At 45.5% G+C, this 20,049-nt stretch overlaps 1 protein-coding gene and 1 long non-coding RNA gene across 4 annotated transcripts in view; one reads left to right on the forward strand and one right to left on the reverse strand.

Annotated features, from left to right (window-relative positions):
* ST8SIA2 (ST8 alpha-N-acetyl-neuraminide alpha-2,8-sialyltransferase 2) overlaps window positions 1–2,473 on the reverse strand; it is a 31,983-nt gene extending 29,510 nt beyond the window's left edge. For both annotated transcript variants that reach the window (XM_071814004.1, XM_065847473.2), the window contains exon 1: window positions 2,286–2,473. In XM_071814004.1, coding sequence (XP_071670105.1) covers window positions 2,286–2,383 — 98 coding nt within the window. In that variant the 5' untranslated portion in view covers window positions 2,384–2,473. The remainder of the gene's footprint in view (window positions 1–2,285) is intronic.
* A 5,845-nt stretch (window positions 2,474–8,318) lies between these two features.
* On the forward strand, window positions 8,319–19,661 carry LOC139828953 (uncharacterized). Of its 2 annotated transcripts, XR_011741103.1 has the most exons (4): window positions 8,319–8,428; window positions 11,808–11,896; window positions 12,689–12,774; window positions 16,340–19,661. It is a non-coding gene; the product is annotated as an uncharacterized lncRNA (long non-coding RNA). The 2 variants fall into 2 exon arrangements; XR_011741102.1 differs by lacking the exon at window positions 11,808–11,896.
* Window positions 19,662–20,049: the final 388 nt, after the last annotated feature.

Raw genomic sequence — 20,049 nt, forward strand, 5'->3', positions numbered from 1 at the left:
AAGGATGCTGCTCTCATGTGGTCCTCAAAGCCGAAAACCTGTTATCCCCATAACTGCTGCAGATCAGACACTCAGCTCTTCCACCTCTCCCCAACAACACACTCCAGCCAGGCCAGAGCATCGTGTTGACCACCCCTGGTACCACGGCAACACACGGGGATGAAGTGTTATCTGTGCCAGGCTCCTCTGCCAAGAGCTTAGGGTGTAAAATGAACGGTGTTTGGCCTCTTGCTGTGCCTGGGATGAAGAAGCTCCTCAAACCCAAACCACTTTGGAGATGCAACCAGGGAAAAGAAGCGGGTGGGAGAGGGCAAGCAAGAGAAAAGGTCAGTTTGACCTACTTCATAATTACCTCTTAATATAGCAGGGTCCCACCTTTGCTCTGTGCAACCCCGCACCACAGCTGATGTGGGAACTTATCCATGAACAGCCTGGGACTAACACGTATCAGAGGGCAGCAGATTGCAGGACCCATCCTTTGCTCCCTGGGATGTAGGGTGCTCTGCTCCTCGCTAGTTACCTTGTGCACTATAATTTCTGAAATGCTGTGTGAAACAAGCTGCTTGCTGTTTCTGCAGAACTCCTCTGACCCTGTTGCCGTCTCTGCCGCTGCACTGCTTGGCAGTACTTCCTTGGAGGAACTACAGCAACAAACTCAGATGCCAGGGCTTGGAGATAAGCAGCCAGCAACCATCTAATTTCCATACAATGTACAGAAAAGAGAGGAGGAAAAAAAACCCCACAACACTGGGAATCCCTAATGAACCAGGGTGAAAAACAGGACAAGTAAGTAACAAAACAGAATAGATTTTCAATAGGGGCACAGCAAGTTCTAGCGGACAGATACATCAGATAGGCGAGAGAGAAGAAAGAACAGAAGCCGGAAAAGAAGATGGGAGGAAAGCAAGGGGATCAGAGCAGCCTGTCCGATGGGGAGAATGCTTCAGAAGCTTTTCATTTCCTTTATCATTACATAGATAGTGCCAGCTCATTGCAGAGCAACAATTCATCTAGCCTGGTAACCTACAGTCTGGTGCTGGATGCTTCTGGACAAGGCTACCAACCTTTATGCACTTCTTGTCTGTGGCACCCAACAACATATAACAATGAAACAATGGCAAGCATCACGGCAGTTAATTTACCATTTCAGCCTCGAGTGCCAGGTGTTTGTTTTAATGTAACACAGCAGGCAATCTCACCTGGTCCCAAACAGCAAGACCATGTGCCATATGGGTACTGTGAGTGCACCCCAAGTTAACAGAATTATTTGTTTTCCGACACTGCTGTACTGAGTTCCTCAAGTTAATGCAAACCCTTCTCTCTGCATTTGTTCCTCTCATCCCCTAAGTTTCCAAGCAGCCCTCAGAGATGGCGTTTATGGGGTGGGTAAGGTGTTGCTTCTCTCCTCAGACTAAGGGGCTGCTTTAGCCCCAGCCATGCAGGGCACCTGCAGGTAAACACCCTGTAGGTGACCAGGAAGAGATGATCACAAAGCCCCTGACGCAGCCCATGGGGACAGAAAAGTGGGTTGAGCTCCCCCTCCCTGCTCCATCACCCCCACCCAACCGGTCCCTGTTCAATTTCTCCCACCCTGCAGACTGGTTCCTTATCCATCATCCCCACAAACGCCTGCCCTCTCCACCACACCCATCCAGACCAGCACTCCAAGCCCCCCGGGATGCACCATGCCCCACCACCCCCGGCCAGCAGACTGCCTGCACCAATATCCCGCTCAGGGACCTGCTCCATCAGTAACATCTGAGCACTGTGCCCAAACCCCTCTCTCCAGACCAGTATCTGCTCCAACATCCCTAACCACACTGGTACCTGCTCCAGCATCCCTACCCACACCTGTACCTGACTGAGCATCTCTACCCGGACCGGTACCTGCTCCAGCACCCCTACCCGGTCGGGTACCTCAGCGCCTCTAAGGGGTCCGGTACCTGCTCCAGCATCCCTAACCGGACCGCTATCTCAGCAGCTCTAACGGGAGCGGTACCAGCTTCCGCCCCCTTGCCCGGACCGGCGTGCCTGCCCCCCGGCTCCCTGCCCGGCAGCGGGGCGATCCCGCCCGGGGTTGCACCGGCTCCGCGGCGCTGCGCGGGAGCGGAGCGAGCTCCCTTTCCACTCCGTCGCGGCAAGAAACAGGGAAAGCCGGAGACAAAGAAACTGTCCGGGCGCCCGCCTGCCCCCACCTCCTCCGCCACCGCCTCCTCCGCCTCCTTCTCCGCCGCCAGCACCCCTACCCTCCGCGCCCCTCCGCGGCGGGGAAGGGGGGTATTTACCCGCTCTCCTCCTCGATCTCGGAGATATCAGCGAAGATGAGGAAACCGACCAACAGCGTGAGCAACGCCAGCGTCCAGCCCCGGCACGGCAGCGGCATGGCTCCCGGGCTGGGCTGGGCTGGGCCGGGCCGCTCCGCGGGGTGCGGAACGCGGCGCCGCGTCCCGGGCTCGGCGCCGCCGCCGCCGCCCGGCGGGGCCGCTCCGCCCCTCGGCGCCCGCGGAGCGCCCGTCCCGCCCCGCCCGGCGCGGGGAGGGGGCGGACGGGGCGGGCTCAGCCCCCACCGCCCCCCGCCGATAAAGTTTGCGGCGGGTCCCCGCGGTGCTCTGGGAGTGGTTGCCCCTCGTCCTGGCTTGGGGGGGCCCGTCACCCCCGGCGGTGCCCCCAGTGAACGGGCTTTGCTTTATGTTGTCGCTTCCCCTGCGCGGCCGTGGCGCGGCCCCTGCCTTGTGCGCACCGGCGCGGTGTGGCGGGGTCAGTCGTGGCTGTGGGGGGAGGAAACGCGCAGGCGAGTGGTTTTTTCCCCGAAAGGACAAAAACTGCAATAAAATAAGACAAAGCGCACTCGTGTTTGCGGTGGTGGTGATTGTACCTTCTCCCGCAACGTGCGTGCAATAAAGCAGATCTTTTGGGATAGAAAACATATTGTAAACGATGATTAATAACTAATCACAACCATCTCTATTACTGTTAACACCCATTTTGGTAATAAAAAAGTTCTTTGCGTTATTATAAATATTGACCATCATAACTACACCAGTCCTGCCACAACTCTTTACATCTCGCTGTAGTTTGAAAAGGCAGAATTTATTAAGCAGAAACCACACAAGGGGCTCTGCTTCCGAGGCACCTGGAGGCAACTCTGCCACTCTGACGGCCCCTATGACCAACCTGCAGGTCTACAGGCATAGCCTGTTACGGAGAGAAAAGGCTGGAGTTTCTATCCAGAAAAAGAAATTAAAGTGTGTGAAAGTTGGGAATAAGGAAAAATGGACTGGCTGGACAAGAGAACAGCCGAAAAAAAAAAGACCAAGTGATCCTTTCCCTGCATCCCTGTTATCTGGTTAGTCCTGCACCGGCCCTGGAGAGGAGAGACCAGCTGTGCCAAGGTTTAGGCAGGGCCAGCCTGGCAGGGTGTCTCCAAATGCAAGCATAATTCTTTCAGACCAGAAAGTTGCTGAAAAATCAGAATATCTGGTGATACGTGCACTGCTGAACCGGAGAGGGATGCAGTGGATTTATAATGCAGCAGACAGAAGAAGCACAGATGTGTTGAGAGAGAGAGATACTAATTGCTTACATATTTAAAACAGCATCTTTAGTCTGAATGGGAGGCACCATTAAGCAAAACAGAGCTATTAACTGGGGCCACTTGGAAAGCTGCCATTTTCCCTTCTGTGCATGGCTTTTTGCATCAATACAAAAAGTATGTTGCTCAGGGTGTGATATGCTGTCGATGTTGCGTGATTACTACCGAGGATGCTGAGGTGCTTTGCATGGGGATGCGTCCATACGTATCAAGTGTGTAGCACCAGTTTTGTGTACAGGAGGGCGTGTTTAGCAGAAAAATTTTCTGTTTATCTGGATTAAATGGTGGAAGGAGCCCGTTATGGCCAATATGCTTTCCTGGGGGCTCTGAAATTCCTGTATAAAGAGGAGACAAACAAATCACTGTTATGTTTATAGGTAAAAAATACAACATAGGTGAGTCTGCTACAATTATACTATGGTATATATGGCAAATTTACAGTCCCGTATGCAGCTTTTGTAATAGAGCATATTCAGGCCCCTGGGGAGAAAGTGATTTCAGGTGGTCTAAGTAGCCCCATAATTTACCTTCTGCATAAATCTGAGAAAAGCCTCATTTTCCTTCTGTTTTATTCTTCTTGGACTCCTTTTCCTCACCCTATTCTGGAGTTTCACAGCAGTGTGACTGGCCCGAGGATGGGGAAACACGCTTTAAGGTGACCTTACTGGGACAGGGACTGACACAGGGGTTTCCCGAGATGCAGCGGGGCAGAGCACCAGTCCCCTGTGATTCGAGAGCACTGCACCGCAGCTGGTTTCCCAGCTTACACATCCTGGAGAATACAGATGGAGATATCTGCTCCCGCATCTTTTTTTTCAGCTCCATCCCAGGTGGTGTTTCAGCTTCTTTTGTCTGATCTTCCTGTTTCAGTTGCCAATCACGGTGGAAATGTGCAAAACCAGAAATCTCGATGGAGGTTGAGCAGTAAGTGTGGGAATCATTCAGTGTGTGGTGGGAGCTGGTTTGCCTGGATGGGGAGTCTCACAGGGACAGGGACATCCTATCTACCGAGATGCTCCTGCTGTGGAGTAGCTTGTCTTAAAAAACATGCTGGGATTTGACTCTGCTCCTGCGTAAGTCAATGGAAGTGCTGCTGAAATGAACAAAACAAAACAACACAACAAAAAACCAAACCCCTCCTTGCAGGGTGAGCTGAGAGTTAAGCTTGATGCCCTTCACTGGAAAGCTCCACTGCTCGGGGCTTGCACAAAGAGCTCTCTGAATCCCATACTTGGTGTCATCTGTTGCTTTATTCCTATGAAAGATGTAGGTCGAAGAGAAAGGTCATTCTTCAGCTGTTCAGCCTTCAAACACAGGGACCAGGACCTCGAAGTACAGCTGGTTTTGAATGAGGAGGCAGAAAAGCTACATTGAAGATGCAGGAACAGTGCAGCGCGCTGAATTATTTTGTAATCAATTAACAAGGCTGTATAACATCACCAAGTGTGACTCTGCGATGTAAACCTGGAGATCTTGTTGCACTGCTGGGGGCTAAATTTTGCACAATCAGGAGTCTTACCCTGGCGGCAGAAAGAAATGAATATAATAGGTACTGACTGCAGGAGAGAACATTTTACTCTGCATTTACTCCGAGTCCATCCTTTAGAGCATTCTGGCCAGATTTGGGGAGGGGAGGAGATAACACACCCTGGTTTCATGCATTCCTCTTTATCCCAAAGAACTGCAAACTGTCGCCATAGTTTCTCAAGTATTAGTCATTCTGCACATTCAATCCACTAGGAATCTTCACATGATTCAGCTTAACCAGGTGCATAAATGTTGCAGGATTGGGTCCGTAAGCGTCCAAAGCCTCAATTTTATGTCTCATTTGTAAGATGGGTTGCAGGAAGATGAGAGCAAACTGTCACAAATAGACTGTTGTTGTAGAGTAATATGTTCTGAAACAGAATAAAAGGCTATTATATCCTCTAGTTCCTAATAATTTGAGGAAATAATTCTGTATCCAGAACATTTGCAGTAAATACAATAAGGTGTACTGAAAAAAAAAATCTTAACATAACGGCAAAAGTAACTGCACCAGAACAATATTGCATTTTTCTGCTTTGAAGGGAGAAGAGAAAAGAAATGGCATTTTTACATTTTCTTTTGACCTTTGAGAAATATCAGGAATATGTAATAGTCACATTCCCCAACAATAGCTTGGAGGATTCAGAAAATAAGACTTAAACACCTAGGGACATTTACAAACAACGGGCAGAGAAGTGATGAATTTAAGATGTGGGTATGAAAGGCACAGATACACAGAGCGTGCAAAAATAATACATATTTTAAATGTTTTTAATCTAGATGAGAAGCATCATTGAGAAAGGTAGTGGCTCCTGAACAAGCAAAGGAGGGACAGAGAAGATGACCCGCGAGGTCTTTGCTGTGCTACAACGAATGATAAGACCTGGTGCAGCGAGAGGTCTCAGGGGACCTTTCGCCATCAAATTCGGAAAGCTGCAAAACACACATAACCTTTATCATATCTGCCAGCCAAAATGAACAAAGTTTACGGCCCATTTTATACAGCTGAACAGTACCCTGATGTGATGAACGAGCATGAGAAATGGGAGTTGGTATTAACCAGGGTCATGATGTTTCATTGCCTCATTATTGGTAACAAACCTGCATCTAGGTGCTTTCTCCAATGAAACCATCGGCCTCTCCCGCAAAAGTCAAGTGACCCTGAAGGAGCATGAAGTGTCTTTTCCTCCCCAATGAGTTCATTAGGAGGAAGGAAGGATGCTGATTCAGTAGGTTTGATGCCCTCCATCTTCTCCTGAATGCTCTTGCTGGTCTCCGTGCAGAGCGAGGGATCAGAGACCACCACTCCAGCATCTTTGCTCATGGATGGAGAAACAGTGATAGCAACCAAGCAACTTCCAGAGCTGTCAGGCTCTTCACCTGGCTTTATTTACCCTTGGGTAAAAGTTTCCAGCGGGATCCCAAAGCAGGTTGGTCCATTACTAAAGCACATTCACCTGGAGGAGCTGTGAGTCTCATTAAAGGACTCCTAAACCCTGGACAAATTATTAGTCATAGACAGGGTTTGTTCTTTTTTGAGAGGCAAACAGCACTGAAATGCAGCCCTAGCAGAGGCATTTAGACATATCCTAATATCAGTGAATCTCAATTTAGGCACATCAGAGGGGGTCTATCACTTTCTGTGGCACATCCTCTATTGAACTGGGATTTTTCAGGGATTTTATTCTGTTGGAAGGAGGACTGCAAGTCCATCGCCTTCTTTATACCCGGAGTGGTGTAGCAGCAACAAGAAAGCTAAGGTGATTCACGAGAAAGGGAGAAGAAAATCAGACTGTATTAATTTCAAGCTCTATTAGGATTTTAAGAAAGTAAAATCAATAGAAAAGGATGGACTCAGTAGGGAACGTGACCTTATTTTCCCAGTGTTTGAAGGAGAAGTGCACACAATAGAGAGACAAAAATACATCTATAAAACCAGATCAGTTCCTTTGATGTTGAAGTAGAGAAGTTAAAATGCTGATGTAAACTGGCATCATTTGATGATGAAGAGAAAAAGAAAAAGAAAAAAAAGCCCCCACCAAAACAAAAACCAAAACCCACCTGAAAATTCCCAAATCCAACACCATCCACTAGTCCCTTCTATTCCTTTCTTTCCTGCAGTAAATTGCAAAAATGGTGTGATCCATGCAACATTTCATCAAATATGACTCACCCTTGTCAGAGCAAAATGTTTGATATAAAACAAGAATGATCTTTCTTTCTTTGTGGTCAGATAAGCTGGTTTGGATTAATAAAAATGCCACATTCACAATGATATTGATAATTTGCATGTGAAAAGCCTTCCAACCTGGTAATGAAAACAATTTTTCAGTTTTGCCACCACTAGTCGCAAGAGATAAGGTCTGCCGTCCTCCCCCTCACAATTAACCATGCACACACAAAAAAAGGGAAAAGGTAGAAAAAAGGGAAAAGGTGGAATATGTGTGACAATTGCAAATTGCCCATTATCTGAACCCGATTCTAAGGTGTTGATATTTCCAATTGCGGCTGCACGGCTGGCACGACTTCACAGCCTGGCCGTGTGCGTGCCCAGTCGGGCACCTCATGGCTGGGACAGCAGAGCTGAGTATGTGCCTGTATGAAGTTTTGAGATCGTATTCCTGGCATTTGGGGAAAACAAAACCCAAAACAAACTAAAAAAAGATTGCACCCCCCGCCTTTTGTGTTAGCATGCCACTGGGTGGCAGTGCTGGGTGTGCACATATGTATGTGTATATATATATATATATGTAATGGGGGGTACACCCACTTTTGGGGGGATTTCTCAAACCTGGGTATGTTTTGCTCATCCTTGGTATACTGAATGCCACTGCGGTGCCCAAGGCAGGAGAAGAAAGGGCTGAAAGATACTTCAGCTTCGAAGAGCGGAGACAATTGCTGCATTTCCATCGACCTGGGCAAAACTTCGCAGCCGGGAGAACCGAGTGCCCGAAGGTCAATGCCAGTGTTGGCACCCCAGGCTGATCCAAGCTGTCTCAGCCTTGTCTGCAGACCTGCAATTGCAGCATTTTTCTTGCACAGTCATCAGAGGAACAAAGAAGCCCTTTGCTAATAGTCTGGAAACAAAAGTGACACAAGATACCTGCCCTGTTCCCTGTTTCTGCCCCAGCCCACACACTTCACCCTTGTTCTTCCTACTCCACGGAGAAATAATTAACCCAGCAAAGCCATATTTTCAGTGACTCAGAATACACACGTGTGCTTGGTGCGTATAAAGCACTCACACTTCTCACATCTGACCAGCAGTGATTTGAATTTAACGCATCCCTCCAAGATAATTCCAAAACGGTAAGTATTTCTTACTTACAATGGTAGATTTTAAGTGCCTGATAAACAGATAAAGGTTTCAAATGCCAAACTGAGACGTCATCAGGTTTTGAATTTTGTCTCTTATCTCAGTTCAAAGCTGCTAAAACGTGGCATTTCTTTTAGGTTTGTTTCTGCAGAGTTCACCTTCATCACGGTACTTCTGTCTGCATTTCATGGTCCTTAAAGCACAGGTCATATTTGACTCTAGTTTGGGCCTGTTTCAAGTTGGTGGGTTTGATTAATCTTGTCCTATACTTGAGAGAAACCCAATTACTCCCCACAACTGTGTCGAGGAGGTAAATCTACCTAGTTTGGCTGAACAATCCTACATGCAGGGTGAAGAAATAAGCTGTATCTGGGCACCACAAAGTATGGGAGGGTGTTTCTTGCAAGATTAATTTGAGATTTCAGATTGTTTCTGCTTGTGAGAAGTCAGAGCTGGAGAAGAATACAAGAATAGATAAAGAAAGAGGAGGGAAATCCTTATGACCCTCTTTTTGAGGGTCATAAAACCAATATAGATGACAGTGCTGCTAACCATTCGAAAATGTCACCTTAGTGATGAGCATGCCTGAGAAAACCTGCAAGAAGGCTGTCTTGCTTTTTCCTGGTATTCTTGTGGTCCTCTGGAAAATTTTGATCTAAATATTTGCAAAATGTACAGATTACAACACCAATTAAAACAACCAGAAAAAAGAAAAAAAAAAAATTTCATGCACAAATGGTCCCTTGCAAATGAGAACTTCTTTGCAAGGAAAACATGAGATTCAACAATATGTTCTGTTTAGTAAAAATGAGAAAATCTTAAGGGGCAACATAAAGAATGCAACTTTTTCTTCTCTGCCCCTCTATCTAACAGCTAAAAAAGTGCTGTGCAAAAGGTCTTTAATGCTTCTCCTGCAGGAGCAAGAACAGAACTTGTTCACCTGGAGTTTGCTTCTTGGTGATCAACACCAAAGGAATCACCTACATTTGATCCAAGAAGCTCTTAGGTTATTGTTATCCCCAATCACAGCAGGAACAGCCGGGACAGGATATTTTCAGTTTCATACTTCCCATCTGGGTCCTGAATTAAAGTTGTTGAATACATGGCCCTGGTTGTGCAGCCCCACGTGCCTGAGAACCCACCTCGTTGGAAAGCTGAGGTGTGAGTTGGGTGAGCACGTTCCTTGGGAACGAAAACTTCAGTGCAGCTTGTGCCTAAATGTGATTTATTACTTTTTTCTCTGATCTTAGATCATTAGTGTCCTCTGTGGTGAGGAATATGAATGATTGATCTGCAGCTGAATTCCACCTCACACAGCAAGATACCAGCAGAAGGGGGAGACTGCACATAATGCTCCTGGCAGGTTTAAGTGCTCTGTACAAATGTTGAAGGAGTAAGAGAGAGAAAAAGAGCCAGTGTGGGGGAGAGACACCCCAGGCATGTAACAGCCTTCCTGACCTAGTGATTTATTTATGGCATTCCTAGAGGGAAAGAAGCCATGCAAAGATCACGAGCCTGCACGCTGCAGTAAGTGGTGCACTGGCACATATTTAGCAAGCAACAATACAAGGCACAAAATCTACAAAGGATGAGGAAACGCTCCACTCCTTGTGGGATTATTGAACAATTAGAGTTAAGGAATGAGAGAGTTTTATTTGGAGGAACAAGAAAGATTTCCCTTGCTTCTTTCTATAAATAAATGACAGGAAGATTCTTTTGCTTCCTTGGAAGCCAGGGTGTTTCCTCTCCCAGAGCACACCTACACCATGCTTTCCTCCTGGTCTCACCAGCTCATTCATGGGCCTTTGCAGGGAATTTTGGATACTGATAGCCATCTCAGGTCTGTAAGAGAAAAGGCTCTGTTCACACCAACGTGCCTGCGAGATGTATTTCACAGAAAGCTGCTGTCTCCAGGGTAGGTGAACAATGAAAGGAGCATTGCAAAGAACAGATCTCCAGTATAGCACAGGAAAAAGCAGAATCTGTGTTAGCTGAAGCCAGTCACAATGTTCATCGACCTGATGAATACTTGCATTGGCACATGGGAATGTGTATAAAGTACAGCATTGGATAAGGGAACTGCACAAAGGTTAACCCTGAACTCACTGAAAGGCCTGATTCTGCAAGGTGCTGAGTCCCTGCAGCTCCTGATGAAGAGCCCGTTACCTTGGCCACCATAAATAAATGCTACTAAAATGGTTCACCTTCGCTTTGGACTGGAACAAGCCCTGGATTTTGTCAGGAGGGTGCAGTCAGCAGCAGGACCGGCAGCAGCATGGCAGGAGGCTGCACCGTGCCGTGGGGAGAGCAAGGGGGAACACAGGGTGTTCATTAGCACCCATCAGACCTTCCACATCACAAAACAATGAGCCCTAAATGTGAACACAGTCTCACTTTAGAGTTCTTGACTCTGATGTCTGAATTTGACCTCATCAGAAACAAGATCTCAACCAAAATCCTGGGCCACTCCGTTTTGGTTCTGAATTTAGCTTCTGCTTCAGCTTTAGAGATTTCAAAAGAGGGAGTCCCCTGTGGCCTGAGGGTTCTGGAGACCTGTGGGGACATAGGGCACCAAGTCTCCCAGTTGCCTCTCCAGCCATGCAAAGCTGAGGGTCTGAATGACTTCGAGAGGGCTCAGAAGCATCAACCTTGACTTGACTTGAGGAGCTGGATTTAATTACTCCAAGAGTAGACTTAATGCTTGTACTTGCATCCCGATCAAGCTTGTCTGTCATTCATAGATTCCTTCTGGAAAAAAAGTACTCTCCATTTATATATGAGATCATAATAATCAAGCTTTATCACTCCTGTTTCCATTCTAGGAGCTTATAACCACATAATAAAAGCACATAATGAAAACATCATAAAAAACACACAGTAAAAACACATTCACCATGCAAGTATTACCATCTTAGCACATCACAGATAGAAATACTGAAGAGTTCTTGAGGTTTCTGGTATGTACTGGTAGCCTCCACAACACGGCATCACAGCCACCCTTCCCACTCGAGGAGCGTGAGCTATTTAAACGACAATAGCTGCAGAAGACTCACATAAACATTTGGATTCAGTGAACTAAGAACATGAGAGGTCTCCAGAAGAGTTTTGCCTTCTTGGCTTTACAAAGTTGGTTAGAAAATTCCCTGAGAAAAGCCTCTTCAGCCACTTTTGTTGTATTATAGCCCTTATCGGAAAAGCAGCATGAGATGGGTGTCGCATTAATACTCTTCTTCCTTGTGGTTTAAATTAAGGTTCATCTTCACAGGCACTCCTTTGCTTAGCTTTGAAGGATGCAAACAGCTCACCCTGCCTCCCTGCTCTATCTTCATTTTCCTTTTCCTGACACTATTTCATATATCCTTGCTCGGGCAGAACATGGTTTGCTCTCGCTGTAGATAAATGAATAACCTGAACCTGCAACAGCACCTGGACTGGGAGATGATTCTGCACCCTGATAAAAGGTATTGGCCCATGCTAACGTTGCTTTACATCCAAACTGGTTTACTTCACGTCAGATGACTTTCGCTGTGTTGCACTGAGATATCTGCGGCAGAGTAGCACTCTCAGACTTCTTCTCCCTCCATCCCTGAAAAGCAGCAACTCCTTTATCTGGGGAAAGCCACTCAGGTCAAATCCTTGTACAGCCCACACTGAACCTGCCCGCTTGTCCCTTCACATATTTTCTAAGTTTCTCACACAATTATTGCAGTGAGCAAATAAAAATGGAAATTAGTCATCAGTCCCTTCAGCAACTTTATCCTTCACTTCAATAGTGCCAGAATAGTCACCTCTCACTTTAATGAGAGCTTCTTGAATTCTTCTCGCTTTCAAAGGTTTTGTTTTGGGTTTGAAGCCAACATTACAGTGACATCGTGAACTTAATAACTTAATGGCTCAGCTACAGGTTGATTTTTGTATTTTCTTTTTTTTAAAGCCACAGATGTTACTAGTAACATCTAAGATGACTGAACCTGGTTATCTTAGAGATTAAAGGCAATATTGTCTGCATTTTTTTTTTCCAGTTGCTTATTTTGTGTCTCTAGGAAGCACTTTGTACTCACATGGCTTTGCTGGTTTTTTTTTCCCCTCCATTACTCCTCTCTCCTTTGTTTGCTTGACACTTTCCTGCAGAGAAAGGGGAGAAACATAAACTAGGCAAATGTGATTTGATCACAGAGCTGGTAGGGGGCAGGTACAGTCAATCACGCTGCCTTGAACTCTCTTGTGTGTGATCAGCTGGAGTTTGTTTGCAGAGTCCCCTGAAATTATGTAATGCAAAGACACCGATCCAAAGCTCAGGATCAAGAGATGCCTCTACACGGACTCTGGATCGGGCATAGTAAGTAAACATTCCCCCATAAAATTTGCAGATGTGGGAAAAACTGGAGGCTGGCTTACCGAAACCTGTAGATTGATTCAGCCGCAGAGCAGAAATTCCTGACCCCAGTGCTTTGGTTCCTCTCATGAAACATAAAACCACCATCAGAGGTGGTTTTTATTCCAAGTTCTCAGCCTCTTCAGAGACACACTAAATTAACCTGAACTCCCTTGGTTTCCTTTAATCTTACAAAAATGCAAGATGCAAAGCAAACCCCTTGTCAGCAAATGCATTACAGATGAAGGGAAAGCTGCCCCCCTTACACTGGCTCTGAATTTGGTCCCTGGGATTTTAACTGTTCCTTTATCTACTGAAAAGGAATGTTAAAAAGTTTAATTGGCATGTAATGAGATAACTATAACAAGTTAATTAGTTCTCAATTAAATTACATTTACCATACATTCTGAATGTGTTGTTAGCAATTAATGACACCTAATGAACTTGCAATAGTGACTGAGTTTACAACGATAAGGAAAATAATAATAATAATGCTCACACGTGGTTTCATAGCACATTAGAAACAACAAATGATTTTTAAAGTATGTGGTTAAATCACCACATCTTGTGCAGCCGCTGGAAGGGGAACATCCAGGAAATCTGTTCTGGCACATCCAAGAGGCTTTGGGAGGAAACAATTGGCTTTCAGCATAGGTCTTGTTGGGAAAAAGAATTCCCCAAGAGCTGCAGGAGCATTGCAAAGAAGAAGTGAAAACAAAGCTGCAGAACAAGGTCAATTATTCAGTTTAGACTTAAGAAGGCAAGACAAAGAAAGATCATGACAAACAGTTGGAATAAGGCAGAGATCCTGAGGAGGAAAGCCTGGTGGATGAGGGAAAACAGTTAAATTCTTTTCCAAGATCACTTTAACTGGGTGAGTATATGGAGAGCAATTTGTCTCTGTGCTTCGAGTTAACCTCCCCTTAACACTTTACACCAAGTGCCACGCTGAATAGGCATTAGAAGAAAAAAAACCCTACAAACTAATTTACATTTTAATGAATTTTTAATTGAACCAAAATCTGTTGTTTCTGTTTAAAGATGCAGTGTTGACTTTGTGGTCTGTGCTGCTGGGAGCCAAGCGGGATCTTAATGTGATAAAAACAATGATAATGCTAAGCTTAATTAGGTTTGAAAACGTGCCTGGTAAAGTGACATGGGATAAAAATGTTACCTTCCCCCTTCGAAGCTGATCAGCAGGGCCAGGCAGAGTCTGGACCACTCGCTTGTCCTGGTTGTGAAGAAGGAAGAACCAGATCTGCTATTTCTTGCTCATGCAAAGCTCAAACAATGACAAGAGCAGGATGGGAGAGAAAAAACTGATCCCATGTGCAACAGGATCACCCACAGTAACTTTTGTTGGACCTTCTCCTCCCATTAGATCTAGTTTTGATGACAGGTAGGACGTACTGGTATTTCTCTAACCACTTTTCTCTTTGTAACAGGCTACGTGGAAATGCCAAAGCTGGGGAACTGCACTTTCCAAGGCCAGGACTTGGAGGCATTGGCTCTCATCCCATTCTCCATCCTGGAGCACGCCTCCAGCAAAATAAACATATGCCCCCCCATATGCATCCAAGCCTACCTAGAACTAGGAGACAAGAGCAAAGCCCTTACATAGGGATTTCTGACCAGCTGCACTTGGGTTTAACAAAAATGCTCTCCAGTATTGAGGTGTGCTCATTTGCTTTTTTTCTGAGGTACCTGTAATCCTGTTCCAGACATTTTAAGGCGTTTTGTTGTGTTTTTAATGCCTTGTACCAAGCAATTCGCCAAGTTCACCATGCCACACACATACCTAAGGAGCTCAATGAAATGGCAGCAAAGCAGCTATTTTAGCACTAGTTTGTTGCAGGTCCTCTTGTTTCATCCTTTCTCTGGCTGCCTCCACTCATAATATGCTCAGGGTTTCACATAATAACTAATAAAAGCAAAGTTCAGTTATTTATTAGGTTATTGGTGGTTTGGTTATACAACAAGCACAAGCTAAATACACCCCTCACCTCCACAGAGAGTCTGAGCATCTGACACTCCAATGAACCCAAATAAAATCGCAGCAACCAAAAACGAACTATGGCAGCAGGTTTCAAAACAGGTTAAAATCATTATGTGAGCTTCATCTTCAATATCCTACTGCTGCCTACCAGGTCTTTTATTTTGTAGCAACTTGCTCCGCTATTGCTCTGTTATGACAGTTGAATTTATACTATGTATGAGTCACTAGCCTTCAATGCTTAACTTTGTCCTTTACATTATATGCCATGTTATTTTTGACTTCTAAAAGTAAGGGTGCCTCTGATCAATTTATTTCATACCTCCTTCTGGTGCCAGTGCGTAGTAATTTGGTTCCTTGTTAACATGGGCTGGATATGTGTTCCTTCCTAAAGACAGCAAGTTTGTCACTAAAAGCATCCTTGCATGCACAGAATGGTTAAGACAGAAATTTTTCACCTCATCACATGCCCCAAACCCTCCTTATTTCTAATTGCAAAGTAAGTGATTTTTCACCGATCTGTCAGTTTTTCAGCTCTAGGTGGTTTTGCGTTCAAAGGCATTAAACTCCAAACTCCCTTTCCCTGCTTTGCTGCTGTATCTCAGCTGCTGCTCTCTGGACCCAGATCATCCGAACAGAGCCACAGCTCTCCTTGCATTGCCTTGGGACGTTATTCCTGCCTGCCCCTCCTTGATTTGCAGCAGCAGGAGCTGTCAGTGAAGGCTGCTGTTGTTGGGTGTGATAAGTAGAATAATCCAAGAAGAGCCCTTGGTCCTGACAGGGCATATAATAGGGGACATTAGAAAGTTAGTGGAAGGGGATAGAAGTCACTGGGAGTTTTGAATTTCAGTCAGGGACACCAGGATCCCCAAAGCCACACAGAGGTAACATTCTGAGCACAGGGCTCAGCAGGTTCTTGCCATCGCACCAGACATCACAGTGGGGATCCACCTGCTTGTAGCGGGTTGCCAGGACCTCTCTGGGCAGGCAGTGTGCTGATGAATGCCAGCTTCACAAAAGCAGATCTGGAAGAGGTTGGTGTGTTTCCAGTCTATTGTGGTCTCTCTAAACTCCTTTTTCAGCTTGGTTGTTGAGCATGGGCAGTCCCAGAGCTGGGAGGCTGGATGCAGATGCAGTTAGCAGGGCTGGGAAGCTTTCAGGGGACAGACAGGGACCAAGACGAGGCCTTTTTTCATGTATTTCTGCTGCAATTGTGCAGGAGTTTGTCACTCTTTAGGCCATAGGAACAAACTATCTTGAAATCCAGGAAACATCTGGTAAATGGCAGAGATGTCTTTGCATTTATACGATGATCATTACTGGAGTGCATGAACTCAGGCTTCTGCAGATAAACTCTAGATGTGGGTGGGTGCCACCTTATTTTGCTTCTTCCTTCAAAAAGGTTCTTTCAACAAATTGTGCCCTTCCTCTCCTACCTGTCTCTTCTTCCCTTCTTTTTCCTTTTTCCTCCCATGCTGCTGCTGTGGGAAGTTAAATGTCAAGTCAATTGAACAATTTTCCATTTTGCTTTGACAGTTGCAGCATTTGAGGCCACCTGGAGCTCCTGCGGCACCAAGTGACGGACCAGGCTAAGGGAGTGCCGTCTGCTTCTCTAATGAGCCTCAGCACTGTGGCTGGCGGGTCCAGATGAGTCTCTCTGCCATAGAGGTCACCTCCTTCTCAGCTTCGGACATTTCCCTGGAGGGATTTGTAGCTGAGGGCTGTGCTCTGAATTTAGCTTGATCTGGGTGATGGAGACTCTCAGACCCAGACAACATTCACTTTCCTGCTTTCAGAAACAGAATGATACTCAGTAAAACACTCTAGGTTGCCAGACAGAATAAATGGCAAGGAGGTGAACCACTGTTATTTACAGTCAAGGTCTTTGCTGTCTGGTGGCTCCAGCTGTGCTGGCACCTTCAAGACCACACCTCGTCGCAGAGCCAAGAGAGAGATGCTGGATGTGCAGCCACAGATGAGTTTTTCAGAGCAGGCTGAGGGGTTAGTGCACCCCAAGACATGCCCTGGAGGTGCATCAGCTGCTGGCATCTGCCTACAAACAGGAAGAGGGGGGGATGTGGGGCTCACTGTGCTTTTGCAGAGCTTTCAGGTGGAGCAGACACAGCTGGTAGTTTCAGCACAGCAAAAGCCAAATATCCATTCCCAGGCGCTACCAGTCACAAGTCATTCACCAAACACCTATTAGAAACTGCTTTCGTGATGAGCTAAGGAACAAAAAAAAGCTGGCTAGTTGCCTTTTTTGCCTATTTAGGTGCCTGTGGCCCAGCACTACAGAAAAGACACTTGTGAAGTGAAGGATCCCTTATAGATTATTTTTTCCACATCTTTATGTAAAATCTTTCTACTTCACCACAATGGAATCAAATCCATTGATCTTACACTGAATACTCTGCCTCTCCCTTTTCAGCTGCTTCTGCCTCTGTTCCACATAGTCTGGTAATGATTTCAAGCCACAAGAGCTCAATGCCTCCTCATAATGAATCCATGTGCATCACAAAGCCTAATTTGGGATACCTTGATGGAAAATATTGTCAGGTTTCCATTTATGAAAATGTCTTCTAAGAAAAGGATGATTTTGCAGTTCTATTTAGGAAAATGAGGACAACAAAGGGAATTTAGTGCAGAGGGGTCCACAGAGCATCTGTTCCACATGCTGCAGGCCACAAAAGACTTGCCATCTCTCTTCCCCTAACTTAATAGCTACAGGAAAAAATTAGGCATTTTGCTGCCAGAGGTCTCACAATGCCCTAAATCAGCATCTTTGGGAGAGAAGGGTTCCCAAAAGATGGGTTCATGTGAATGTTGCTACAGTGGTTTAAGATGTTGCCTCCTTCTCAGAGGGGAACAGGCACCTGGACCTCAGTTGCACCCAAACAGGTTCTGGCACCCTTCTTCAAAGCCACCGTCACCAAGTGTTGTAAGATATGGACCTGTATGCAGAGGAGGCTGAGGTGAGAGAAGTTTTGTAAAATAAGCACCAAACCAGCTGCAAGCTGTAATTTCTTATGCTATTGCAGCAGAAATTCATCTACCAGGGCTCTGTAACCCAGACATCCTCGTATGTGGCTGCACACTCATTTCCAAAAATGCTTAGGTCAATCGTGATAATTTTGTTCCTCAGCTCTGTAATGAGGATAAGTATAGAAAATTGGATTGATATAAACGTCTCAAACAGAGATCAAAAACTCCTAGGAGATTAGGACTATGGTCTTCTTTGACTGTGGATAGTCCCTAGCACAACAGAGGCCTGACTTTGGTTAGACCTACTGCAGATTAGTAAGTGTAGTAAATTCTATAATGGGTGTATGAACTTGAAACACTTCTTCCCAAGAACGTAGAAGTAATTTTTCAATAGCACACTTTTCAGGTTTTCACCAGGCTTCAGCTGATTTTTTGAATAATGAAATAGATGAACAAGTGAAATGCATGTGCTTCAACCACAATCCTAATTGAAATACCATTATGGTCAAATGGGCCATGTTCTACACAGGTAGATCACTGCGATAAAGCAAGGAAGAAGATGGAATTGTGCTTCAGAAGTCGTTAAAAGCTCTTCCGTTCAGCAGGAGTGGCTCACATTTGCAAAACATTTATTCAAGTCTTAGTTCAAAATAAATCCTTGAATGCAGCTATGTTATTGAGAGGTTGCAAAGTGGCAGTGGCCTCTTTAATCATTGTCCCATTCAAGCCCTAATCAGCACAGCATGGGCAGGAACAAGTGGTAGGAGCTGAGAATTCACCTCTTCAGCAGGGCGAGCTTGTGTGTGTCTCTTCTTTCTAATTAGAAGCTCTATTCAAATGTTAATCAGCAACACCATGATTAAGAAGGATTAAAGAGAACACTTGGACTTTGCTTCACTGATGTGACTGAAGAATTTTTTTCCTTTCTTGGTAACAAATAAGGATGTTCTTCTTCTGCTGGCAGTCACTTTGTTTTCCAAGTCTTTGACTCCACCTTATCAGCAAGGATGCCACCCTCCTGCACGATTCTGCAGCAATGGAGGGCAGTTGTTTTTCCTCCAAGACCTTTGTCCTTTTGTCTGCCATCTGAGCCGCTGGTCCCTGCTAAACATTGTTGGTCTGCTGGGGCAGTGGTGAGGGACTCGGCCACCACAGACCAGAGGAACCTGGGAAATGCTGAAGACTAAAGTGGCCAGAGAGAAGGTCGCAGAAAGAAGCCCTCTGCTCCCCGTATTAGCTTTGAGCTCTCTCCTCAGTTATTCTAGTGCTTTAATGCCTTCTTATCTGTCTCTTCTCTGCTGATACAAGCTCTTAAACTGCCCTGCTTGGATTTTTCTTTAGAGAAAGGAAGAAAATCGCCGATGGTGTGAGATCAAACTAATCTGAGCTGAACAGGAGAAGTCAGTGAAGGAATATTCTTATAACTGGTGGAAATGGACATAACCCCACAACTAGAAGGGACAAAACCACTGGAAATTATATCAGGACGACTCCAGACCAGACAGAATAAAGATGGACCACAGAACCAATGAGCACTTCTCCATCCAGAATTTCTTTGTTCTCCCCTATTCAAAGGGAAAAGGTGCTACACAGCTAGAAACCACGTCCTTTTCCAACGCCCTCTCCCGAGGTGCTGGCATCCCATGCCATGCCTTGCTCAGTGATACCACATCATTCCCAGTGCCTTCCCCTGCCCCATAATTAGGGGAAACAAAAAGCACTCTTGTGTTTCTTCTGAGAGATGAGCTCAGCTGGCATAAAATGAAACCATTTGTCTAATATTTGGAAAAGATCCCTTCAAAGAGACTCTGCTGGAACTGGCTAGTCTTCCAAATACACAAAATGATTTAATTAAAGGCGACAATTTAAACAGAAATTTGTGTGGATATTGACCTTGTTGTAAGTCTGCATTTCTCCATTACAAAAAGTTTGCAGCAGGTGAGACTGCCCTTCCAAATCAAATGTTGTAACATAACTGAAATCCCAACTCAAAAATATTCCTGTGAGCTCTGAGGCCAGGGAGAACTCCCCTCATTGGCATCTTTCAAAAAATGAAAAGAAAAAAATACCAAAGCAATCAGTTAATTTCTGGTGGAGAATTTGAATGCTACCTCCTGCATCCATGCATAATCCTCAGCACAGTGTTCATTAAGCTGATGATTCACGATGGGCTTCTCTGGCTGAGGCACAGGATGGGTTCAGCCCTGAATTGCCCTCGCTGTCTGGAGGGATTTAACTCCAGGGATGACAACATACAGATTGCT

The sequence above is a fragment of the Patagioenas fasciata genome, chromosome 12 (assembly GCF_037038585.1).
Source record: "Patagioenas fasciata isolate bPatFas1 chromosome 12, bPatFas1.hap1, whole genome shotgun sequence".
Taxonomy (NCBI): Eukaryota; Metazoa; Chordata; class Aves; order Columbiformes; family Columbidae; genus Patagioenas; species Patagioenas fasciata.